This window comes from Artemia franciscana, chromosome 20, assembly GCF_032884065.1.
Source record: "Artemia franciscana chromosome 20, ASM3288406v1, whole genome shotgun sequence".
Taxonomy (NCBI): Eukaryota; Metazoa; Arthropoda; class Branchiopoda; order Anostraca; family Artemiidae; genus Artemia; species Artemia franciscana.
This window is the reverse complement of record NC_088882.1, coordinates 34,723,933-34,751,726: the sequence shown is the minus strand read 5'-3', so window position 1 is coordinate 34,751,726 and position 27,794 is coordinate 34,723,933. Positions and strand designations below refer to the sequence as shown.

General features: G+C 35.9%; 1 protein-coding gene across 1 annotated transcript in view; it reads left to right on the top strand.

Annotated features, from left to right (window-relative positions):
• LOC136040179 (extracellular serine/threonine protein CG31145-like) overlaps nucleotides 1-27,794 on the top strand; it is a 205,437-nt gene that overhangs the window by 121,095 nt on the left and 56,548 nt on the right. The window contains exon 5 of the mRNA XM_065724326.1: nucleotides 23,585-23,677. Coding sequence (XP_065580398.1) covers nucleotides 23,585-23,677 — 93 coding nt within the window. The remainder of the gene's footprint in view (nucleotides 1-23,584; nucleotides 23,678-27,794) is intronic.

Genomic DNA, 27,794 nt, shown 5'->3' with positions numbered 1-27,794 from the left:
GGATTATGCACTCCTAGTAGTCAACTTCTAGTAGCAGTTTTACCCTTAAAACTAATAGTAGTGTTACTGTGAGTGGTAGTACTACTGGTAACTCAACGCAGTACCTAGCCAGCAAAGACCAACGTACCTGCGCACATTCCCAGTAGTAGTAATAGTACCAGTAGTAGTAGTACTATTACTACTGCTAGTACTACCGACAACTCATCGTAGAACTTTGCCAGCTAAGACCAACGCAGCTCCCATCGATTCCAGTCTGTTCGGAGCTTCACTACTCTCTTCCATGAAGTCAGAGGTGTAGGTAGGTTTTTTAGCTCCCGGACGGTGTTGCCAGTTTTGCGCCCCTTTCATAGAATGATATCTTTCTTAATTTATGTCTAAACGGTGTCCCAAAGGATGTTGCGCTGGAAACGAGGGTATGCCTTTGCCCCTTCCTATTTCCGTCACTGCCAGAGGCATATGTTGGTTTTGTACGCCAGGGGGTAAAATTAGTTTATCCCCCTCCTTTGCCTTAGCGACCAGTCTTTCATGAAATATATCCAAATGGTACCCAACAGATGCTGCCTCCGAAGAAAGTATATCACTTTACTGACCCTAGATACCGCCAGGCGTAGCTATACGTTTATCCATCAAAATTTTAAAATATGGTCGGTTCATTGAGCTAGAAAAACGAACGCATGATAGTGTTGGCAAGAATTAGCGAGGGGTTTCGAATCGTGGTTGCAAATAAATACCAATAAATATCGTTGTTGATAGCAAGATATTCTGGCAAAGAGCTGGTGCAAGGGTCAAGCGAATACCTGTGTCATTGCCAAACATATCTCTGAACGAAAAAGGTTTCTACAAGAAGAAATTAGGAATTCAATTAACCATTAAATTGGTAACCAAACAGTTCATGGTAACGAATTGTAGGTGAAGAGTGGCTCGTGCTACCAGTAACCGAAAAATAGGCATCAATATTAGCAAAAATGGATAAAAGGTCATAATTGCAGTTGCAGTTGCAATTAAGTTTCAGTTGCCATTGCTGAACGGAAAAATAGACACCAGTGATGGCAAGAATGGGTAAGCGGTTACCTTTGAAGTTTAAGTTGCAATTGAGTTGCAATTGCAATTGCAGTTGCCGAAAGTAACCAAAAATAGACCCCAGTGATGGCAAGAATGGATAAGCGGTCATCTTTGAAGTTGCAATTGAGTTGCAGTTGCAACGGCAGTTGCCGAAAGTAACCGAAAAATAGACATCAGTGTCGGCAATAACGCCAATACTCTATTCTTCTATTCATTTAAACCTTTTATTGTTTTATTATTTAACTATTTCTGTTATCAAAGTAATAATATAAGAATAATTTTATACTATACAGATTATTGGATTCTTATCAGTTTTTTTTGTTAATTTTATTTGATTTTAATTTTTAATTTATTTGGTTAATTTAATTTTTAATTAAATTAAATTTAATTTAATTTAACCATTTAAATTTAATCAATTTTTATTTCAATTAATTTGTTGGTTAATTTCATCGCCAAGAATATATGTAAACAAACAAGATATCTGTGAGAGAAAATCGAGCTAACCGTAATATTAAATAAAAAAACAAGTTTTTTTTTTAACTGCAAGTAAGGAGCGACATTAAAACTTAAAACGAACAGAAATCATTCCGTATATGAAAGGGGCTGTCCCCTCCACAACGCCCCGCTCTTTATGCAAAAGTTTGACTCTTTTTCACAAATCTACTTTTTAAAACAATAAAATGCATGTTTTTAAATTAATGCACGTTTGGATTTTGGCTCACCGCACATGAATAATTAAAACAAAGTTTGTATATTAATTTTTTTCGGCTAAAAAAAATTAGCTTTCTCAGAGTTTTGATCGGACGATCTGATAAGAAAAGGGGTTGGGGAAGGAGGCCTATTTGCCCTCCTGTTTTTGGTTACTTAGAAAGGCAATTAGAACTTTTTTATGAACGTTTTTATTAGTAATAAATATACGTAACTTACGAATGAATTTACATAACGAACTTCTATATTTGTTTAGTTTTTATTTCGAATATGAGGGGGTTCGCCCCCTTGTCAATACCTCGCTCTTTACACTACAGCTTGAATTTTGTCCCAATTCTTTAAGAATGACCCCTGAATCACATGGGCTGTAGAATAAATAGTTAAAATTACTAAAATACTTAGCCTAAGCGTAAAGAGCAAGGTATTGTGGAGGAGACGAACCCCCTTATATACGTAATAATATACGTTCGTTTTAGGTTTTAACGCTGCTTCTTACCTTTTTATTTATTTTCTCATTGTTTTTTTTTTAATAATGCTAGCACATCGCGCGCTCCCTTCAAGGAATCTTCCTTCATGATACATTACTCCATGGAATAATCCTCCTACGTACCCTTCCTCACTCAACGCGAAAAAGTCCCCCTGAAAATGTCTGTACACTTCCCAATAACCAATACTATATGTAAACAATGGTAACAGTTTGTAACTTGCAACCCATCCCCGGCAACTGTGGGGGATTTCGTCAAAATTCCATTTCTTAAAGTTTCGGTTACTATTGAGCTTGGTCGCTCCTTACTACAGTTCGTTACAACGAACTGTTTGATTGGTAATAAACGGAAAACTTAATTCTGTTATTCTATCTACTGTTAATAAGTGAGATTAGTAAAATCAAGCCACTCATTTGCTTTAGATAGAGGACCTAATTTTCTTTTCAGTTAAAAAATAAGTAGAGGAATATCCTCTTTCCTAAGAACAGGAAAAGGGGAGGAGTGAGTGGACGGGTGGTAGTGAGGGAGTAGGATTGTTCGGAGGTATACATTTATTTTGGAGGAGATACTGCGGAGGAGAATATTTTTTGTTTTTGTTTTTTTTTTTTGGTATGTTTTTTTGGCTAGTTAGTTATTATGCTATTTTTTGTTGTGTTTAAAAAATGCTTAAATTTTACTACTGCACACAAACAAAAACGTATGTTTTTCTATCAGTGCAGTAGATGCAAAAAGTAAAGAGTTATAATTGTGTCTATTAATAAAGTAAATATAAAAAAATACCCTGTTTCTTGGGTTAGTCACATTTTTGACGAAGTTACCAACTACCGACATTCAAAGTGAATGAAAACAAACACCCAAAAAGAGAGATCTCCGCTCTTCTGCTTCCCCTCTGAGGCAAAAAAGAGTGCATTTCAAATTGGCAACCCTCTTCATTAGGTTAGTCACACTTCAGACGAAGTTACCATCTACTGACATTCAAAGCGAATGAAAACAAATTCCCAAAAAGAGAGAAGTCCGCTATTCTGCTTCCTCTCTGAGGCAAAAAAGAGTGCATTTCACACGTAAAGTCTGCAAGTTGGCAACCCTGTTCATTGGGCTAGTCACGTTTCTGACGAAGTTACCAACTACTGACATTCAAAGTGAATAAAAATTAACCCCCCAAAATGAGTGATTTTCACTCTTCTGCTTCTCCTCTGAGGCAAAAAAGAGTGCATTTCAAACAAGAAGTGTGCAAGTTGGCAACCCTGTTCAATGGGTTAGTCACACTTCGGACGAAGTTACCAACTACTGATATTCAAAGTGAATGAAAGCTAACACGCAAAAGGAGTAATTTTCGCTCTTCTGCTTCCCCTCTGAGGCAAGAAAGAGTGTATTTCGCACGTAAAATGTGTGCAATTTGGTAACCCTGTTCATTGGGTTAGTCTCACTTCTCACGAAGTTGCCAACTACTGACATTCAAAGTGGATGAAAACTAACACGCAAAAAGAGTAATTTTCGCTCTTCTGCTTCCCCTCTGAGGCAAAAAAGAGTGCATTTTAAACTAGAAGTGTGCAAGTTGGGAACCCTGTCCAATGGGTTAGTCACACTTCTGACGAAGTTACCAACTACTGATATTCAAAGCGAATGAAAACTAACACGCAAAAAGAGTAATTTTCGCTGTTCTGCTTCCCCTCTGAGGCAAGAAAGAGTGTATTTTGCACGTAAAATGTGCAATTTGGTAACTCCGTTCATTGGGTTAGTCACACTTCTCACAAAGTTGCCAACTACTGACATTCAAAGTGGATGAAAACTAACACCCAAAGAGGGATTTTCGCTCTTCTGCTTTCCCTCTGAGGCAAAATAGTGCATTCACACGTAAAGTGTGCGAGTTGGCAACTTTGTTCCCCACTTTTCGCTGGTTCTATCACACTTTGCATACTTTCATACTTCCTCCACGTTACATCCTCTTTGTACCCCTTTGCACCCACAACTTATGGTGGATGGTGCCTAGTGTACACTAGTCTTGAAAGTTGGAACCCCTCGGAGAGACCTTCATAAATAATAAATGTTTAATACGTATATCAAGTTCCTTTGAATGTTTTCTTTTTAGAGTTTATAGCTTAATTAATGATTCCCTTTAATACCCTTTTGTATTGGATCCCTAAGCTTTTGCGCAAATTTCGTCGTTTTTATTATCAATTAGACAGTTTAGCACGACTGCACAACATGATTAATCTGATTATATTCAGTTTTACTACTCGAGCTCTAACTTTTTAATTTTTTGAAGAAGCCTCGAAGAAAAATGTCCATAAAAATATTTTTCATTGATAATAGGTTGTAACTGATGTTTTGCAATTCTTCGTCAGGATTTGCGATAGGTAATTCATTTTCCTTGATTTATGTACCAAGGAGAGTGAAAATGAAATTTGATTATTTCGACTGATTAAGTTGAAACTTACAGAACCGTATATATATTAAAAAATTAGGAAAAATAGGGAAATCAATTTTTAAAAAAGACCTCTAGATGCAGTTATGCAATCTTTGATGCGGTTGCCAAATTAAAGCAAAAGAAACGTAAGTGAAAATCAGCGAAAATAAGCCAAAAATGTGTCCTACCAAACAGCTTAAGAAAGTGTAGCTTTCCTTTGAAGCTGCACGAGTTTTTAGATATCATCAGACCGTAAAAAGTTTGAATTTTTACGGACCAACAGTGCTTTAACTAAATATTTCTTCTTTTCTGACTTTACTGTTTAAAGGGGCAATACTAACGAAAATGTGGTGCTGCCTTAAAAATTTCATGCTTTTGAATCCCCCCCCCAAATATTTAAGAAAATTATAGTTTTCAGGAAGGAATAGACCTAAGATATATCCTGGAGGAGGGGATGTTTTCTATTTGATATTCTATATGAATTTTTAGGGACCAAAAGTGCTGTAGTTAATTATTGCTGCTTTTCTGACTTCACTGTTTAAAGTGACAATACTGACGAAAAAGTGGTGCTGCCCTAATAATTTCATGCCGTTGAAACAGCCCTCAAAAATTTCAGAAAATTGTAGTTTCCAGAAATGAATAGACCTAAGATATACCCTGGGGGGATATTTTCTATTTGATATTCTGTTTGAATTTTTAAGGACCAAAAGTGCTGTAATTAATTATTTATGCTTTTCTGACTTCACTGTTTAACGTGTTAATACTGACTAAAATGTGGTGCAGCCATAAAAATTTCATACTTTTGAAACAGCCCTCAAAAATTTTAGAAAATTTTAGTTTCCAGAAATGAATAGACCTAGGATATACCTTGGGGGATATTTTCTATTTGATATTCTATTTGAATTTTTAGGGGCCAAAAGTGCTTTAACTAATTATTTCTGCTTTTCTGACTTCACTGTTTAACGTGATGCTACTGACGAAAACTAAAACTTTTAAAACACTCCCCAAAATAATTGAAAATTCCAGTTTCCAAGGATGAATAGAGCTCTTGGTAATTTAAATATTGTTTAACGAGCATGAATTGAGATTCAAGAAGAAAACAGAAAAATCGAAAGACCACTGATCCAAGAGCTACATTTATAAAATGTAGGTTTGCTCTAATTTTCACGCTATTTACCAATATCTGAATCCGCACATCCTTTTTAGTGAGTTGCGCTAAGAGGGGGAATACTCGAGTGGGTAAACTTCTAATTTTGAATGGCTTTCCCTGCGATTGACGAAATAGCCGAAATTTGCAAGTGTGGATTTCTAGGTGAACGGATTTATTTTGCCCCCCCTAGCGAAAATTGCCCCCCCCAGGCCCCCCCTCCAGTCTTCTCTAAAAGACTTGGTACTGTGTTTCAATGATAATGCGTGGTTTTTCTAGTTTTAACACAGTTATGATTAATTGATAATACGTTACAGAATAGTATATAGTTTAGAAAGCTGCGAAAAATAATCTTGGCGGGAAGCATAGCTGAAACCAATAGGGCAGGTGTCTGAGTTTTTCTAACACTCCTCTACAGTCTGTTTGTTAAGCAGGTAAGTATACTCTGCAGGGACGTGCGAAGGATTTTCCCGTAGGGGGGGGTGTCTTAATTAAAAATAAATTTCATTTGGTAATTTCAATAAGAAATAACTAAAAAATTGCAAATAAATTAAGATTTAGAGGGAGCAAGCCCGAAGATCTTCCCCTGTGTGGGTCTCTGATGAACCTTGCCAATATTTTGGAGGTTAATGGTTCAAGTATTTACATTGTTAAGTCTCTAGAAAAAATTGCATTGCAGCCTTTTTTTTTCCTGCTGAGATGATTTGAAACGACTATGCTACCAATTTCCTGTCTAGAAATGACTTTTGAATAGATTATTTCCGTATGTATTTCGTCGCAGATCTCGTCTCTCATCTTTCATTTTCTACAAACTTCTGGGAACTGAAACTTCTATAATCAGTTAGGATAATTGGAGACCTAGAATTCTAGTTTTTTTTTTAATCTACGATTTGTGTCCAAATTCTGTAATAATCAATCGTATTGGTATCAAACAGTTCGTGGTAACAAACTGTAGTAAGGAGCGACCCGGCTCAATAGTAACCGAAACTCTAAAAAATGGAATTTTGATACCAATAGTTACATCAAAAGAATCGCATTTTAAAGATGATTTTAAAAATATAAGTTTCACCAAGATCAGTTTTACCCATCAAAAGTTACGAGCTTGAGAAAATTTGCCTCATTTTAGAAAATAGGGGGAAACGCCCCCTAAAAGTCATATAATCTTAACGAAAAACACACCATCAGATTCAGCGTATCAGAGAACCTTATTGTAGAAGTTTCGGTCTCCTATCTACAAAAATGTGGAATTTCATATTTTTTGCCAGAAGACAGATCACGGATGCGTGTTTATTTGTTTGTTGTTTTTTTTTGTTTTTTTTTCCAGGGTGATCGTATCGACTGATTGGTCCTAGAATGTCGTGATAGGTCTCATTCTAACGGCAATTAAAATTTCTAGTGCCCTTTTTAGTGACCAAAAAAATTGAAGGGCACCTAGGCCCCCTCCCACACTCATTTTTTCCTAAAAGTCACCGGATCACAATTCTTAGATAGCCATTTTATTCACCATAGTCGAAAAACCTAGTAACTATGTCTTTAGGGACGACTTACTCCCCGCAGTCCCCGTGGGACGGGCTGCAAGTTACAAACTTTGACCTGTGTTTACATATGGTAATGGTTACTGGGAAGTGTACAGACGTTTTCAGGGGGATTTTTTGATTTAGGGGGAGAATTGAGGGGGGGGGGTTACTTGGGAGGATTTTCCATGGAGAAACTTCTCATAAGGAAAGAGAATTTCAATGAAGGGGGCGCAGGATTTTCTAGCATTATTTGAAAAAACAATGAAAAAATAAATATGAAAAGTTTTTTTCTACTGAAAGTAAGGAGCAGCATTAAAACTTAAAACGAACAAAAATTATTTCGCATATAAGGGGTTTACCTCCTCGTTATACCTCACTCTTTATGCTAAAGTATTTTTAGTAATTTCAACTATTTATTCTATGGCCTTTGTGATTCAGAGGTCATTCTTAAGGAATAGGGACAAAATATAAGCTTTAGTGTAAAGAGCGATATATCGACGAGGGTTGAACCCCCTAATATATGCAATAAAAATATACGAATATAGAAGTTCGTTATTTAAGTTAATTCGTAAGTTATGTATATTTTTTATCAAAGAAAACGTTCGTAAAAAATTAAAAGTTCTAGTTGCTTTTTTAAGTAATCAAAAACTTGGAGGGCAACTAGGCCTCCTCCTCGCTCCTTTTTTCTCAAAATCTTTCGATTAATTGCAATTAATTAATATGCAAATTTTGTTTTAATTATTTATGTGCTGAGAGCCAAGATCAAAACATGCATTAATTCAAAAACGTCCAGAAATTAAACAAAAAAAAAGTTTTTTAAAATGAAAGTAAGGAGCAGCATTAAAACTTAAAACAAACAGAAATTACTCTGTATATGAAAGGGGCTTTTCCTCCTCAACGCCCCCCCCCCTCTTTGGCTAAAGTTTCATACTGTTTTAAAAATAGAGTTAAGAGAAAGTGTCAAACTTTAGCGTAGAGAGCGAGGCGTTGAGGAGGTAAAGCCCCTTTCATATACAGAGTAATTTCTGTTCGTTTTAAGTTTTAATGTTGCTCCTTACTTTCATTTAAAAAACTTGTTTTTTTTTTATTTAATTCTTTGAAGATTCCAGGACATAAAAATAAAATATTATTTACCCCTGGACGTATCTTACGTCTCTTCTAGTGTTGGGTGATATTAGGTATTGATGTTGATATAAATCGGACCAAATATCGATATAGGAAATCGAAATTTAACTATCGATATCGAGAACGATATTATTTTTGCTATTTCTTGTATATACCGTGAACATCCAGCAGAAAAGATTGTAAATGGTCGAGAAGAAGAACAATTTTAACCCACTAACTCATATATTTTATCAGGTCCATGGGGGGGGGGGTAAATATTTTGGACTGCGCCCTAGACTACCCTCCCCGCTTTATGTGCAAATATATAGCCCAAACTATTCAAATGAATTAAATTTTTTTAATTAAAATTGAATAGTTACAGACTACAACCAAACACTACAACACTATACGATTTAGGGCACCCGCGTAGGTCGCCAAAGAAGATCAAAATCTTGAGCCTGAGCTCGGCAAACATATTGGGCGACTTGGGTGAGAGTGTCAAGATTGGGGAATTTCTTGACATGGGCATTAAAGGGAAATAAAAGCAAGTCATTCCCTTTTCTGTCTATATGTTTGCCAAGCCCAGGTGGTAATTCTGATCTTTTTTTGTTTACCTCGCCCATCACTTGTCTTTGTTACTATGAAACCGGTTTTCGGATATACAGCTGTATCCATATGTTGGCATAGCCTGGTATCAAACTACGTTTAGTGAGGGTGGGCTCTCAAATGTTGCTAAGAACATCCGAAAGCCTTGGCTTGATAAAATATCTTCTCAGCTTATAGGCCTTGCTCAGATCGCACTTGTCACATCTTACTGAATCTGTATCCGCTGATGCGAGTGCCATCAAGGTCCCTGTGATTCAGCCTTTACGGAACCAAGCCATTGGGGGAGGGTTCAGATAGCGGAGTTTCAGCAGCCAATGCAAGGCACGCTTTGTCAGCAGCTGCATCAATCAGGGCTCTCCAGATTCTCAGCAGGGAGTCTTTAGTTCCAAGAAAAACAGATCCACTCAAGTCCTGCTAGTCTTGCAATTTGAGGCTCAGAAATACCTGTTCGAGCTTGTCATAAAATTAATGTCCATGCCAGCTGTTAACTTACATTGTAAGTAAGGAGAAACTCAGCCCAAAAACAATTGAAGCCCTAAAACACGGGATTTTGATAACAATAATAATAATTTATTACAAACCCGCTTATAAAAAAGAAGCATGAAGAAGCGGAGCAAAACAAAAGAAAAGAGAAATTAAAGACGAAAACAAATCAACCGAACATAATAATCACTAAATACAAACAAATCACACTTCAACTATCAAGCAAAAAAGTCGCTGGGAAATCAAATAATAGTGCCCTGTGTTTCACGAGAGCTTGTTTTTCAAAATTCGGCATGAACTCAACAGGATCAGGTATATGATACTTTTCTAGCAGACCAGTGTTACGGAGGTAAAGTGGCAGACCAAGCAGAAACTTTAAATATTTGCAAAAGCCTGAACGGATTCGCAACATATCCGAATTCGATAGCCAATGCCAAACGGGTGAGATGTAGTGAGCAAAGGGAAGAGCGACGGCACGATACAACCTAGCAAGAATATGCTTATTAAATTTAAACTTCAGAGCTGCAAGTTTAGCATACCCAGACCGAAAACCCGACAGAACCTGGTCAACAAAAAGAGCACGCGAGCTTCTGAGGTCGCTTCCATATGTGATACCTAGGTACTTCAACTTGCGGCTTGGAAGTACTACTTGCCCTGCAACGGTAACACGGGTAGCCTCGCGACGGGCAACTTCAGACGGCGCACGCGGGGGTTCAAATACAAGAAATTCTGTTTTAGCAGGGTTAATAACCAGACCAATATTAGTATAACCTCGACTTAGGAGATCGATATTAGCTTGAAGGTTACAAAGCGAAGTGCTCACCAGTAATATGTCGTCGGCGTAGCACAGTAGGCTCACATCCATACATTCAGTGTTAAAACCACCGTTAATCTTTTTTGTTACCGACGAGGTTAGTGAGTTGAAGAGTACAGGGCTTAAAACCGACCCTTGACGCAGTCCCCGGTGAAGCTTAATCGGTTTCGACAGGAATTCACTACTCAACTTAACACGGATAAGGCTACTCGAATACCAGTGCCATAGGACGGCCGCTACATGTGGGTTCACACCTTGGTGCAGCAGGTTCAAAATTAACTTTGAATGAATTACCGAATCGAACGCCGCGGACACATCTACTGCACAAATTAAAAGAGTCCGTGATTGATTCTGAGCTTTCGATACTATACGCGTAAGGAGGCGATGTGCAAATGCACAACCGAGGTGGCGACGGAACCCGAATTGTCGATTGTCAATTTTACACTTGCGTAACAGCTCAGGTAACAGAAGTCTCTCTAACACTTTGCTTAATGTACTAGAAACTGTTATAGGCCTATAGCTAGAGCAGAGGTTACGATTTTTTCCCTTCTTCAAGACGTTAGACACAATACCTAGGGCAAACGACTTAGGGACTGCACCAGAATCAAGGCACATTTGATATAGCAGCGTCAAGTGCTCAATGAGCAGAGGTGAGCTACAGCGGAGGTGTTCAGTCACAATTCCGTCGTGCCCGGGAGCCTTGCCCTTTCTCAGCTGCTTAATAACCTGGAGCACTTCGCCTATTGAGACGGTAAAATAGTTCCGTTGGCTCAAGAGGGACGCAAAAGCTCGTGAGAGCTCGCTATCACTTTCGGTTGTTAGTTGGGCATGTTTGATCCCAAAAACTTCACTATAGTGTTTTACCCACTGCTCCTCAGGTATGTTACTAGCAGGGTTTGTCACTGGTTTAGACTGTCTAAAAGACTTCCACATAGATACAGGATTATTTGCTGCTTCTTGGGAAGCAAGTTCGGCTTCGGCAGCTTTAAGATCACTTACAGACTTATTATAAGTTTTTTTCGTGTTGCGGAACTGCTCAAACACTACACCTGACCTAGGCCTCTCGCAATCGCGCCATAATCTCAGCCAAAACTTAGCACGAGCTTTGGCTTGCCTTACTTTAGGAGAGCGACTCCAGCCAGGCTTGCTGATTCCAGGTTTAAAACGGCGAGTGGGTACAGAAGCCTGCTCAGCCGTTTTCATTGCATGTATAATCTCAGTACAGTAAATGTCTAGTGCTACCAAATCACTCGAGCCATGCATCAAGAGCTGAAAGGGAACTTTTATCTTTCCGAGAATCTCATCACATGTCTGTTTATACTGGTCGGCGTTTATTTTATTCCACTCAGTCTTGGTAGCATAAATTTGGGGCTTATTCGGCCTACACGGGAAGAAGTTAGCCTTAAAGCACAAGCCAAGGTGATCACTTACTGTGTGCTCAGAGTCCACGGTGACTGGAGCACCTAGAGAGAAGTTACATAGCACATGGTCAATGTTTGTCGTTGAACCGGAATTATGGATGTACGTATATGCGTCAGTCTTTTCACAGAGATCATACCCAGCTGGGATTACTGAGAAGAAGATTTCGGAGAGCTTATTTGATGGGTTCGTTAAGTCGCACTGAAAGTCACCGCAGACTAGCACTCTTCGATTGCCCAGCCTAATAAGTAAGCGCGAGAGGCGGCCACAAGCTTCCGAGAACCGTTTTTCGGAAGAGAGGGTGTTTAGGTTTGTTGGTAGATAAACCGTGATCAGAACAAAACCCCCGGGGCCAGGAAAATCTACAGCGAGGAAGAACTCACACGATTCCAGCTTTTGACATTCAAGCGAACTGTCCGTTATGATAGCAGTGCCCCCACTAGGTCGACCGCGGACTGAGGACCTTTTTGCTTCATGCATGAACACAGTTTTTTGATTCAACTGTTCGAAAAGACCAAAATTTTCGGAGGTGAGTAAATGTTCTTGTAAGCACACAACATTAAATTGACGGCATAGTTCTTTAACGTAGTCTAGTTTGACTGAATTGTGCCCATAGATATTTCGGCAAATGATGGAGAGAGAAGTCATTTCGTTGTAGTAGGCTTTTTCATAGCATTTCTAACTAGTGGGCATCTCATGCTGTATGAGGGGTGGGTGTTGTGGCCTTCTGGGCATAGAGCACATTTAACTGTGGTGGACGTGCATGGGGACGTCCGTGATGCGACGTGGGCACCGGCGCACTTAGAGCACTTCGGAGCGTTGCTGCAGGCACTAGAGAGGTGCTCGAAAGATTGACAGTTAAAACATCTCTTGGGGAGCTCTTTATAGGCCTCAACCCGGAAGTGGGTGTAGTCTACAATTATTCCGCGTTTAATTGTCTGATCTCGCGCGAACGAGTCTTTAAATACAAGTTTCACTGTGCCAGAGGTGCCGAACCGGTGGACTTCCGTAACTTCGGAGTTCGCAGCAATAATTTCTTCCTCTGTGGTTGCCGGAGGAACGAATCTTGCCACCGCTAAAAACTTTGGTTTCCGGTAAGAAACCTTGACATCACGGACCTTTTCTTTCAACATGTCTGCGAGGATTTGAGCTGAATCCGCCGTATCGAGAAAGGCAACTAACCCACCTTTTCGTTGAGTGATCCGGCGAATATGTCCTTTTCCACCGTTCTTTTCGATAAATTCCTTCTGTTTGGCACATGATTCAAGGCTTTCCGCCGGCACATTCGCTATCACTACAGGATTCTCAAGTCTTTCTGGTTTCGGTAGCGGGGGCCAGACAGTAGGGCCTGACGGAAGGTAGATCTTACACTGATCGATTAGTCCCTCTATTTTCTCTGTGCACTCGTTAACTCTAATTGAAAGAGAAGTCAGCACATCTTGCGGTATTCTAGGCACTTCGCCAATTTTCCAGATAGTAAATCTATAGGTGAAATTGGCTGAGTTTTCTGCATTCTTAATAGCATCGTATAAATCACCCATGAAAACATCACTCTGCAAACCAGCTCGGCGGTCCTTCATTACATATTCATCTCCAAGTTGCCGCAAAATATCGTTCAGTTTGCAATGCGCAGCGTACAGAATGTCTTTTCCGTAAAATTTACTTCCCGTAGCAACCACCGCGTCACGGGAAATATCGGCATATCGCAAACTTGTCTGAGCGAAATTCAGGACAGGCGCGTATATATATTCGTAAATAGTCTCTTGTGTCATACCAACGAACTTCACTGCTCGAGAGCTGAAAGTAGTCCAGAATCTTGAACGTTTTATTTTCTTTCGCACACAATACACCTTCACGCGTCGAGCGCTGAATGAACGCCTACTGAAATCACCCAGGAACAAGGGAAGCGTAAGTACCCCCTCACCTTTTCCCCGCAATTTTCGGGTAACTGAATACCAGCGGGTACAGTACGGCGCTTGCGGGGGGTTCCTTCCCCTCTTCTGCTTGCTCCCAGTAGAAATCAGCACCTTAATGATATGGGAAAAATTGTCTTTATAGATGGCGCCCCGATCAACTTAAGAAAAAAGATGGCGCTGGTGAGGATGTCCGAAAAGAAAGACCTATTCTAGGGATTGGAGAATATCACTCAATTTAACTTAACTGAAAAATTGTCTATTAAAGGGTACAAATCAATATGAAAACAACCTCAAAGTAGTGCAATAACTTTATCCCATTAACAGCAAACAAGCAAACTCAGGCACATACACTCTGGAAATAATACAGATGGCGTATATGAATCGGCTTTTCACGCCGACTCCAGATATATAAAATTCACCAAGTCTCATGTACCCATCAAAAGCTACGAGCCTATAGAACATTTGTATGGAAATTTGTATAGAATTTTTCTTAGACTTGGTGGGAACGCCACTAAAAAGTCAAAGCATCTTAATAAAAATTACGTCATCAGATCCGGCATATCAAAAAATCGTCATCAGAATCATATTGTTTCGTCATCAGAATCATTCACGTCATCAGAAATCATACTGTAAGGGTTTCAGCTTCCGTCGGCAAAAATGTGAAATTTTGTAATTTTTTTCAGAAAAAAAGATCACGGATGCGTGTTTATTAGTTCTGTTTTTTTTTTTTTTTTTTTTTTCAAGGTCTATCGTATCGTACTAATGGTCATATAAGATCGGGAGAGGGTTTGCCCGAACGGAAATAATAGTTCTAGATCCCCATTTTGTGACCAAAACGATCGGAGGGTAAGTAGATACCCCTCCCACCTAAGTTAATTTTTTCCAAAGTCATCCGATCAAAACTTTGAGGTAGCCATTTCATCAGCACAGTTGAAAGGTCAAGTAATCATTCCATTTGGGATTACACGACCCTGCAAGTCCCTGGGGAAGGTGTTGTAAGTTTTGAAATTTGTTCCGCATTTACAAATAGTATTTATTATTGGGAAGTAAAAAGACATTTTCGGGGGAGTGTGATTTTCTTGTGGGGGGGATTGATCAAGAGGAGAATTTTCCATGGGGAGGGAAGTTTCCCGGGACTTTCAAAGGGAAACTATACTAGGGAGAACTTACCTGGATTATTATACGAAATTTATTATATTTGACCTATTTTCTCTTTGCAAATTCAATTTTAAATTTGAATATATTTTGGGGAAAGTGAAATTTCTAAATTTCCAGAAATTTCCAAGCGAGATTTCTAAGAAGTTGCAGTTTTCTGGTGGATATTGCCGTTGCGCGGGGGGGGGGGGCTTTCTGCAAAAGAGATATTTCATTGGGGAATTTCATTTGGGGAATTGAGACATTGGGAGGGGAATTTCCAGGAAAAAAGTACTGCGGACAAAATTGGCTAAAATCTTTTTTTTTTAATCTTTTTTCCAACAAAAATTGGCTAAAAATAGTTTTTCAGGCGGAATTGTCCACAATAAGTTCTTTTATGGGGAATTTTCAGCAGGGACGAAATTGTCACGGGGAGGAGGATCTTACGCGGGAGAAACTTTCAAAGGAGGAATTTTCTTACAGATGGGATTGTTCGTGCAGAGAAAAGTTGTATTTTCCAGCATTATTTGAAAAACGATCAGAAATTAAATAAAAAAACTGATTTTTCAACTAAGAGCAATCAACAACATTAAAAACAGAAATTATCCTGTATATGAGGATGGATCCCCCTCCTCGATACCTCACTCTTTACGCTAATTTTAACTTTTTGTCCCAATTATTTAAAAATAACTCCTGAAAAACAAGAGCTGTTTAATTTCAGGAGATTTTGAAATACAAAAAGAAACTTTGGCATGAAGAGCGAGGTATGAAGGAGGGGTTATCCCCCTTATATATGGGAAAATTTATATCCTTTTAAGTTTTAATGTTGCTCCTCGCTTACAGTCGAAAAATTTATTATTTTTTATTTATTTATTTAATATTTGAGAAGCTGAGCCAATTCTCAGAAAAAATTGACATTTTGATGATTTTAATAGCCAAAAGTAGCCGGTAGCTTATTTTCCTTTATCCTGAACCCGACTAATTCCAAATCAGGGTTTTTGTAAGGTTAACTTATGTAATGGAAGTCTTTTATTTTATTAAAAATTTGGAAAAAAGTTGCAAAATACTCATTAATTGTCAATTTTGGTATTGTTCCAAATCCTAAAGCCAATCTGAGCAAAACTTTTATCAGAAATATCAAAATCAATGTATCGATTATCGAATACCGAAAGTAAAAATATCGTTCAATCAAATTATCTCTCAACACTATCAGGTCTCTTTATACCTGAAAACTGCGTTGTTCTTAGATCTTCTTAAATTGCTTAGATCGAGATCTTCTTAAATTTCTTAAATCTTTAGCGTAAAGAGTGAGGGTTGAGAAAGGACCAGTCCCCCTCATACAATGAACAATTTTTGTTCGTTTTAAGTTTTAATGCTGCTCCTTACTTTCAATTGAGAAAATTAGTATTTTCATGTAATTTATAATAGAAGCCAGACCGAATGGGATTCCCCAAGTTCCTTGCACCTTTCTTCTTCGCCTCCATTTCAGGCGTAGATTTCCAAATCAATTATCGCGGGAAATGAGTCTTACGTTGTGTGAATGAATACAAAAAAGACTTGTTGATAAGCCTGTAAATGTTGTACATGTGTTCATGTACAAATACGTATGTTTTGTGTATGTTCGCACGTTTTCCTTTCTTTCTGCGGTTTTAATGTCCTTTACATATATATATATATATATATATATATATATATATATATATATATATATATATATATATATATATATATATATATATATATATATATATATATATATATATATATACTACTACTACTACTACTACTACTACTACTACTACTACTACTACTACTACTACCAATAACTCACCGCAGCACCAAGCCGCCTGAGGCCAACACAGCTACGTACGGAAACCCAGTCTATTCAAAGCCTTCCTCTTTACACCCTCCCAGAAAGTTCTCATTTCCTATAAATCTTTATTTATGACACCCTCCCACCCTTGACGAGGACGACCTGTTTTCTGTTTAGCCCTAGAAGATTGACCGAAAAGGACAGTCTTCGGCAATCTGTCATCCTTCATCCACAGAAAGTGGCCTAGCTATCCCAACCTTTCTCTCATTATACCCCTAGAAAGTGGGACTGAACTGTATTTATGAGGTTCAAGGCTGGAAATTTTAGGATGCCTTTTTATTGAAGTTATCCTCGTTTATATTTCGCCTTTTTGCTATACTCTGTATATTATCCTTGTCACCATAAAACAAGAGAAGAAAATATTCAAAATTAATGGCCCCAACCTCTGCCGTTATGACCAAATTCTATTGTCCGCCCATCCGTGGTATCATAAATTAAAAAAAAACCTGAAAATAAAACTTGGGTTCATCAACTGGGTTTGTAAGATAATATATCAGTTGAACATTTGTTCTAGGAAGCAAAATGCTATTGTTTCAAAAGTCAAACTTTCTAGTTTAAGTATTCCGTCCATCCCTTAAGGGTTTTTAGAAGAAAAGATGATTCTTTCGGAAGATTTTGAACAACTCCTTCCGTTAAAAATCAGTGCACAGTTTTCTGAAAGATTTGTAAGATAGTACATCAGTTGAACATTTGTTCTAGGAAGTAAAATGCTATTGTTTTGAAAGTCGAACTTTCTAGTTTCCACATTTTACTTATAGAAAACTCATTTACAATTTTTAACATAGCAGATCAGAATTTCATACTTGAAAAAGCTCCTAATTTTCCAAAAATTATGGAGCTGAAATCTGTTTCAGCCTGTTTGGTTGAAGGAAAGGGGATCTAACCTCTTCTCTTGCAATTAAGGATAGTTTGAAGGGTTTGAAGATATATCTTCGAACAAAAATATGGATACTAGAAGATACGGTTATTATGGTAATCAAGCATGACTCCGAAACATGGACACTTTGGAAAGTTGGGGATAGCATGCTAGCTATTTACCAAAAGAATGGCCTAATGGTAGCCATAAAGACTCCTTTGGATGACCGTAAATAATATCACACGCAGTGTTGCCATCATGGTCAGTTACTTAAGTGCTGTAATTGCCCAAATTTGTGTCTTACACGGCAATTTTCGTTAAAATTACTGTAATCGTACTAAATAGCACTTTTGTGCCACAGGTGGCAATCCTGATCACACGCTGAAGAAAAATTATGATTCGATAATCGACTTTTGGAAAAAATTATGAAGTTATGCTTGATGGTTTCCGAGGTATTGTTGGCTATTCATTGGAATGACTTTATATCAAATATTAAGCTGTACGACAAACTTGGTTATATCTTTATTTATAAGGCACTAATGAAAGAAGGCATAGGGTGACTAACTCAAATTTTTTGGATGGTGGATGACTGGCTATCACAAAATGTGCGTCTTAGCAATTCCATATGTGACCAAAGGAAAAGTAGGACGTTTGCGAATGGTAACATGCTGATAATGTGTATATAGGCTATACCTGGTAACATATGTAAGGGAAATCTTCCTTTGCATTTCTTGTTCTGAGCTATATTTGAAGATAAAGTGTAAATATTGATGGCTTTTTCGAGGGATCGCCAACTTTCCGAAATTAGCTATACCATGTTCGGCCTGCCAGGCGTTGCAAAACTTTGCCAAGCCTTGTGGAACTGTACCGATCGTCGTGGGCACTATGGCAAGGGTGGTGGAACCTTGCGGCACGTATGGTATGATATCTACTGAAAGGGTGGAAGGTGGGAAACACTTCGGGTTTTCTTGAATTTTTTTGTCGTACGCTCTCCAAATCCTTTTTTCTTTTCTTATTTTTTTTTTTTTTTTATTATTGTCAGTTTGCTTGTTGTTTAGTCTGAGTCTGGAGTTCTTTCGCAACGGCACAAGAGAAGAGATTTTGATCAATTCTTAATGATCTAGCCTGTTCCGAGCACAAGTCAAAAAGTTATCTTTTGATTCATCTCTTATTAAATCACTTATCGTTAAAGATTAATCATTCTAAGAGTTGTTCGGAATGGTGATGGCAAAGAAAATATTGTATGAATGATAAATTACCCCTTAATAACATGAAAGTAATTAATGGTAGAACAATTATTATTAAGCGTCACACAGCGTAACAAAGCATAATCCAGAGCATAAGCAGGGATTGCCCACGAGATCGAGCTTTACTTTACTCAGCTATTGTTGAGTGATCAGTGACCATTGAACGCCGTTCACATACGTTTTTATTTAGACTTGAGTATTCTAACACTTGTTTATTCAGACATCTTTATCCAGGCAATTCTTATTTATCCAGTTCTTAATTTATCCAATTCTTATCCAATTCTCCAATTCTTAATTTATTTATCCAATTCTTAATTTATCCAGTTCGAATTGTAAAATTAGGTGGTTTGTTGAACGAGTTACAGAAAAGCATTCATTCCTAGATTCTAGAACTCTGTTTTAGAATCTTGAATCCAGTTCTAGGTCCAGAATTTAGTTGTAGATTCTAAGTTCACTGGATTTCAGATCTGGTTCTAGAATCACTAAGCTAGATTTCAAGTTCAGTGGAGATCCAGTTTCGATCAATTTCTAGAATCGTTCGTCTAGATTCCAAGTTCACTGGGCTCTAGATCCAATGCAATCGAATTCTAAAATCGTTCATCTACATTTCACGTTCACTGGATTTTAGATCCAGTTTTGGAATCCAATCTAGTTTTAGAATCCAGTTATGTTTCCTAGATTCTATCGTTTCATATTTACCAATCAAGATGCTTCTTTTGTCCCATTTTTATCATCTGCGCTTAAGGTTGGTGTTCATATGTATATCTGGTTGGACTTCCTTGCCTAAGCAAGTACATAACCGACATCCGTAAGGTAACACAGTATAAACATTAGACAGTAGCGAAAATTCCTATTCTCTCCATTAAAAATTTTTGGGACACGTCAGTTGCACACCTTTCTTCATAACTCTACCTTATTTTACATAAGATAAGATAAGATTTATTCATCACGAAACACACATACAGTATTACATTTTACTATTCCCCCAAAGGCTCTTTGGCCTGTAAAGAAGGGGGAGAATAAACGAGTCACTTACTCAGAGAAGAAAAAATAAATTATCACTTACTCAAAGAGAGAAGAGCAAAAAGGAGAAGAAAAGAGAATATAAATAAAATAAAAACTATAGAAAACAAAACTAAATAGACTAATGGATTGAATAGACTAAATTAATTAAGCAGATCAGTAGATAAAATAGACTCCAATGAAATAAAAGGAAAATATATATACATATACATACATACATATTCATATATATATATATATATATATATATATATATATATATATATATATATATATATATATATATATATATATAAATATTAAATATATATATTAAATTGCCGAAACCCTATAGGCAAGTGTGTATTCTCCTGATGAGCCCTTGTGTTAGGTTGTTGCCTCTGAATTATTTGTCTTTTTTTTCTTTTTTTTTTTACTGTTTTTATTGTTTGGTAAATGACGACTTGTACTTACTGATGACACGACTGCCTCTCCATGGATTATTCTTTATGGTTGATTGTGTATGGCTATGCTGTTTGACCTATGTGATTGTATGGATGAGTAGGGTTAAGGCCTCATTCAAATGCTGATCTATATTAATCACTAGTGTAGGAAAACAGTCTTCCTTTTCTCCTTCTGTCTTTTTTTTTAATGTATTTGTGCTGTTGCATTGGTGATTTCTCTTTTCATTTGATATATATATATATATATATATATATATATATATATATATATATATATATATATATATATATATATATATATTATACATATACACACATAAAAAATAGATAAAATAATTTCTAAGAAGCCAAAGAATTTTTAATAATTTGTTTTTGAACAAATCGAATGACTGGCACCTTCGAGCTGATTCGGGCAACTTATTCCATACAATATGACTCACAATTAAAGGGTTAAAGTCTGACCTTACACAAGGAGTAAAAGGAACTTGAATATGATTTTAGGTATTGCGAAGATTATAATTATTATGACCAGAGGTGAAAGATGGCGGAACACTTAGGGGATGGGGGAGGTCACCACGAAGCTGAAAAAAGTAAAACATGCACACGAAAGAATATACAGTGACGCGAAAGTGAAACTTCCCTTTCCGCGCGCTTTGATGTGTCCCATTTCTAAACCAAATTTTCGTTACTGATTAATATTTATACTGTGGCAAGGTAAGCATAGAAACATCGGTAAACCTGCATGTGTATGCTAGCTTCAACTACCAAGGGCAGTGAAAATGTAGTATGATTGTTTTAGTTCGTCAAGGAGAAACTTACACGACCCAATGTGTCTTAAAGAATAGGAAAAATCGGAAATTCCATTTCTAAGGAGAAAACCTCCTTATTCAGTTATTCAGTTTTTGGTAGTTGTGGGTGCTGTATTTAAAATAGAGAAACTTAAATAAAAAAGTCAGCATAAAAGACTTAAAATAGATGGCACCAAACAACTTAAGAAGGTGAAGCTTGCCTTTGAACGTGTAGTAGTCTTTTGAAATCAACACATTGTAAATTATTGAAATTCTACCGACGAAAAGCGTTGTCAAATTTAAATAACTAGTTCTTCTTATTTGTTTTCTCTGCTCAACCTAGCAACACTGCTCTAAATAATGCTCTAAAGAAATTATAAAACAGCCAATTTTGTTTTGAAAATCAGGATTTTCTGGTATAAACTGGCCTAAAATAGGTCCAAAACGGGGGGATGTTTTTATTTTAGGGTTCTTGGTACTTTAAGGGGTAGACAAACGTACCATTTTATTTCGGCATTATAAGAGTGTACACCTGCGAATTGAAAGCTTTCTTTTTCATTAAAGATAGTGTGTATTTGGCAAACTATTTTAATTTATTAAACGCGTACACCCTAGCGAAGATGATTAGCGTAGGTAAGGCGTTAATTAACATTAAGTGAGCGAGTAAGTAACAGACCTCGGAAATCTCCAAGTATATTTTCAATCCTAGCGGGAAGATGTGGGCTGCGGCACGCCTAAGGTCAGACTGACTGCTCGTCTTGCAAGCGCTAAGTGTCTCCGAAGGCGCAGCAGGACCTAAGGTGTAAGCCAGGGTTGCTACCCCTAGGGATCTATCACTATTTCTAGAGATTTTTATATTGCCTAAGCAAAAAAATCGCTAAATTTGCACATAAAATCACTGAATTATTAAAGAAACTCTCAAAACAACCAGAAAATCACTAAAATCTAGTAATTTTTTGTCACTGAGAGTTGTAACCCTGGTCTAAACATACCCACCTTTCAAAACTTCTTGTGACAAAATTTCAAGTCAGCAAAATGAACGATAAGTTAAATTCCACCTGATTGACTCTCTCGTGTTAGATTTTTAAGACAGTTAAAACAATGAAAAGCTTTTTAGTTACAAGATTTTTTAAAAGTAAACTCTTTGTTTCTCTGTGGCTTGAATTCTACTCGGTATAACCTTGGTGGTTTTTTGAGGGTGTTGTTAAAAGAGGGAGAATAAAGTTCACGAAGCGATTAATTGCATTGTAAAGAACTCGATTAGCCTTTATTTCTAATAGCCATTTCTGTTCAATGTCCGTACCTCAAACGTCCAGTATTAAGTCAGTACTTCTTAAAGTGACAAGGACATAAAAAAAATATTTTGCCCTCTAGACCCATTTTAGCTCTATTCCTGCCTGAGGGCCCGCTTTTTTTTAAGATTTTCCTTTTTTTGCATTGAGATTGATAAAGTTTTTAGGGTAGTATCAAATTGATATCATTGTTGCCATGTTGAATTGTGAAAATGAATCGGAGAAACTAATTCTTTAAATTCAAAAACAATGTTTTGCGTGAAAATTCAAATAATAGCTATATATTGATTTCCAAAGACAAATATACCTTGAAAGGAAAGGTATACCTTCTTTTTAATTTTTATTTTTATTATTTATTTTTTTTGCTGATCTATCATTTTCGTCAACTTTGATGGACGCATTTCTAAAAGTGGACGACCATAAACTGTAAAAAAGGATTTTTCATTAAAAATTAAAATCTAGAATTTTTAGATATTTATAGTTGTATAAGTTAGGCTTGACCAAATAAAACAACCAGATTTATTTTTCACGGCCTTCGCTAGTATAAGTTTATGCCCTGTTTTTGTCGTTTATACCTTATTAAGTTAATTAAGTTTCTTCTTTGAACCTTATAAATAAACTCTATAAGTATTCAAAATGCTCATGCAAGTTTCATATTCCGTTTTCTCTATTTCTTTTTGGGTATATAGAGTCCCATTAAAAAAAGAAGTCTGCAAGGGGCCCAGGCGCATCGTAAAGTACTTAATTCTTCTAAATTTAACTTTCTAATTTGTAACAGTAGCCTCTTTCCCGCGTCCATATTTCAACCGTGCCTTGTTCCGCCATCCAAGAAATTGGACAGCAACAGATAGTTCTTTAATAATACAGTCAATTTCCTGGAAAGACTGACACTATACTAATTGTTCTAACTTGAGCGGTCCAATTTTAAAGTGTGTTTTTTTTTTTTTTGTTTTTTTGTTCTCAATTGAGCAACAGAAGAACGAAATGAGAAAGTGTTAACGATAATATAATTTACATAAATTTTATATCCTTATTATATATTTTTACTAAAAATGTTATAGAATACCATGTGAAAAAAAAAATCACAAGGGACCCACTCACATTATATAGAACTTTATTTTTCTGAACTTTATGCTCTTATTTCTAACTGTCATTCCTTTTCCGCGTCTATATTTCAAATTTACTATGCCATCCCAAAGGAAATTTTGATTACTGACCTGACTTCTTGATACTTTTTGAACCTATTTGAACTATTTTCAGGTTCCCTCGTGAACAGGAAACGCTCCCAAACCACTTTTATTTTACGGATTTCGAAAGACATAATGCGGAAATTGCTGCTTTCCATCTTGACAGGTAAGGTGATTCAATTATCCAGCCCTGGGACTTTCTTTTGTAAATAAGTTTTTTTTTAATAGAAAGTTACTAGTTAGTGCTGTGGAAATTAAAAAAAGGAAAGTTTTGCTGCATTTCTAGAAGTTAGGAAGTTACTAAATTGGCTAATACTCTGCTTTTCATTTTTCTTTTTTTTTTTGCTTTATTTTTTCGTAACAGAACTGATTCATTAATTTATTTTTCTTTGTAAAAAAAAATTGTTGGATTAGAAATTTCCTAGATGGCCAACTATTGTTGAAACTTAAAAAAAAACAAAGCCCCAAAACATTTTTAAAAGATAGTAAATTATTAAATAGGCTGCAATTTGAAGGAAAGTTTTTTTGGATTTCTAAGAGTCAGAAAGTTACTAAATTGGCTAATACTCTGCTTTTCATTTTCCTTTTTTGTTTTATTTTTTTGTAACAGAACTGATTCATTAATCTATTTTTCTTTGTAAAAAAAAAATGTTGGATCAGAAATTTCCTAATTGGGAAACTATTATTAAAATATAAGAAAAACAAAGCTCCAAAACATTCTTAAAAGATAGTAAATTATTAAATAGGCTGCAATTTTGAAGGAAAATTTTGTTGTATTTCTAAAAGTTAGAAAGTTACTAAATTGGCTAATACTCTGCTTTTCATTTTTCTTTTCCTGCTTTATTTTTTTGTAACAGAACTGATTCATTCATCTATTTTTCTTTGTAAAAAAAATTGTTGGATTAGAAATTTCCTAGATTGGAAACTATCTAGAAGTTTATAATTTACTAGAAGTTTTGTGGAAATTAAAAATTGGAAAGTTTTGTTGCATTTCTAAAAGTTAGAAAGTTACTAAATTGGCTAATACTCTGCTTTTTATTTTTATTTTTTTGCTTTATTTTTTGATAAAAAAAAAAAAAAACAGATTCATTAATCTATTTTTCTTTGTAAAAAAAAATTGTTGGATTAGAAATTTCCTAGATGAGCAACTATTATTGAAATATAAGAAAAACAAAGCTCCAAAACATTTTTAAAAGATAGTAAATTATTAGATAGGATGCAATTTGAAAAATAAATAAAGTTTTAGAATATTTAGAATAGCATTTCTCATGTTGGCGGGTAAAGAGAAGACGCGTGCACAAAAATGGGGCTCGGCCTCTCTTCCTAAAAAATTTAACATTTTTATCATTTTTCCTTAATTTTATATGCTTTCTTTCTAATTTGCTGTTTCTTTTTTAATCTTATCTATTTCTGCGATATTTAGGAAAAACTAGAAAGTTATTTAACTATGATTTTTTTTCTTAAAAAAAAAATAGAATTTTACCTTCCACATAAATGATTTTAGGGAAAAAAAAACTACCAAAAGCCACATAAAAAGCCACAAAAAGATGACAGTGCTAACTGAATCTTATTTTATCGATGGAGGGCAGCTCGAAAAAAAACTTAAAAACCCTTTTATTTGACATATTTTGAATGAGAGATTTATTTGACATATCTAGAGATAAGGAGTTTAATAAAATAAAATGTTCCGATAATAGAACGATACTACGGATTATTCTTGAAATAAGAAAATAAAAAAGTTTCTCAATCATCTTTATTAGAAAGCATCATTATTAAAAATTTCAGCACTAGGCTCACGTTTAATTATTTATTTATTTTTCAATTTCGTGATGTTACAACGGTTTCCAGGAAATGTTGAGTTACTTAGGTTTTTTTGTGTTTTATTATTTTTCTATACATTGTTTCCTTTTTTTGTTTTTTTTTTCCTCCATCATTGAATTGTCTTTAATCGGTAATAAAAGTGTACATGTATATATCCCAAAAAACTTAAAACTTACTAAATGCGCTATTATTCTTAGAAAATCAAGAGGTGTGTAATATTTTAGAATATCAAGTTGTTTTTGAAGGACTCGAGCTTCAAACTAATTACAATAAGTTAATAGTATTATTACAAAATATTATTTTCTCTTTGCTATATCTCCATACCCAGTTGGGGGCTCTCTTGTGCCCGGAACAAGATATTGATTAGTGCCCCCACTCCCCCTGTCTCCCAAAGAGTTTCAGGTCAATTTAGATCAAATTTTTCATATTTTAACCAAATTTTACCTATATTTAAATCTGAGTTTTCTTACTTTAGCCTTCATAAAATTAGTAATTGTCTCGTCCTAATCGATTGCTTCTAAATTTTTAATTTGGTCTACTTACTTTTTGCTTAACATTCTGTCTAAAAGTGCTTAAATTTGGCCTACTTTCAAGGAATGGTGATGAAGATATGGGAAAAAAAAATCGGATTCCATTTGCTTATACTTACTGTTGACTGCGCCTTGTACTTTTTAAAAAAAAAATAATATTTCAACAATTGCAAAATTATGAAAACCGTTAGGTTCTTTATTTGAAATTTTGTGACCCTAAAATTTTGACGCCCGAGGGAAGGTTCACCCCCCCCAACGGTTAAACTTTTTTGGATGGTTGATACTTATCATCGCTCCTGTGGTTTTTTTCCTGCATTTGTTTCAGTGTTTAGTCCTGTGTTATTGTCTTTCTTTGTCGCTTGTTCCATTTCTGTGTTTCTCTACTCGGATGCTCTTTCCTTTGGTGTCCCCCTGTTCTTCTTTCACTCTTTTCCTGATTTTTTATGTTTGATCCTTTTTTCTGCTCCCGCTTTTGTCCTGTCCTCCTTTCCTCGTCTGTTACTTCATTATCGTGCTCCTACGTTTTCCCCTGTTTTTGTTCCTGTGTTTTGCCCTGTGTTCGCGCTCTTTTCCCTCCTTTCTGTGCCGCTATGAATTATAACTGCTGACAGAAAAATGTAGTATTTTTTTTTTGAAAAATCGGTTCTTACATTCCAGCCTTAGGTCCACACTCCCCATAAACACTTCAGAGGTCGGATCTGTATCGCTTTCAATCAATAACCTGAATCAGTGAACTAGGAACACAAAAAAAATTACAAAACCTTCTTGTGACATAAATATGACATATATATGACATATATGACATAAAATTTGGGGTATACTACAAAAAAAAAATTTATTTATTGTCCTTGAAGGTTATTAAATAAAAAAAAAAACAAGTTTTTTTAACTGGAAGTAAGGAGCGACATTAAAACTTAAAACGCACAGAAATTACTTCGTATATGAAAGAGGCTGCTACCTCATCAACGCCCCGTTCTTTACGCTAAAGTTTGACTCTTTCTCTCAATTCTTCTTTTTAAAACAGTAAAAAATTTTAGCGTAAAGAGCGGGGCGTTGATGAGGTAGCAGCCTCTTTCATATACGAAGTAATTTCTGTGCGTTTTAAGTTTTAATGTCGCTCCTTACTTCCAGTTAAAAAAACTTGTTTTTTTTTTATTTAATTTCTGAACGTTTTTGAATCAATGTATCTTTTGATTTTGGCTCTCCGCAGAGGAATAATCAAAACGAAATTTGCATATTTTTTTTTTTTTGCTAAATAGCTTTCTCGTAATTTTGATCGAATGATTTTGAGAAAAAAAAGAGCGGGGGACGAAGCCTAGTTGCCCTCCGATTTTTTGGTTAATTAAAAAAGCAACTAGAACTTTTAATTTTTTACGAATATTTTTATTGGTAAAAGATTTACGTAACTTATAAATTAGCTTACGTAAAGAACTTTTGTATTTTATGTTTTTATTATTTTATTATTATTTTATTATTTTGTATTTTATGTTTTTGTAATACTTTTGTTTTTATTACATACATGAGGGGATTCGCCCCATCGTCAGTACCTCGCTCTTTACACTAAAGCTTAAATTTTATCCCAATTCATTAAGAATGACCCCTGAATCACAAAAGCCGTAGAATAAATAGTTGAAATTACTAAAAATACTTTAGCGTAAAGAGCGAGGTATTAGAAGGAGGTGAGCCCCTCATATGGGTAATAATTTCTGTTTGTTTTAAGTTTTATTGCTGTTCCTTACTTCCAGCTGAAAAAGCTTTTTCACATTTATTTTTTAATTGTTTTTTTTTTAAATAATGCTAGTAAATCCTGCTCTCCCTTCATGGAAATTTTCTTCTCCCATGACAAATTCTCAATGGAAAGTTCCCCCAGCATATCTCTCTCTTCTCAACCCCTCCCCCAACCAAAAAAATCCTCCTGAAAACGCCTGTATA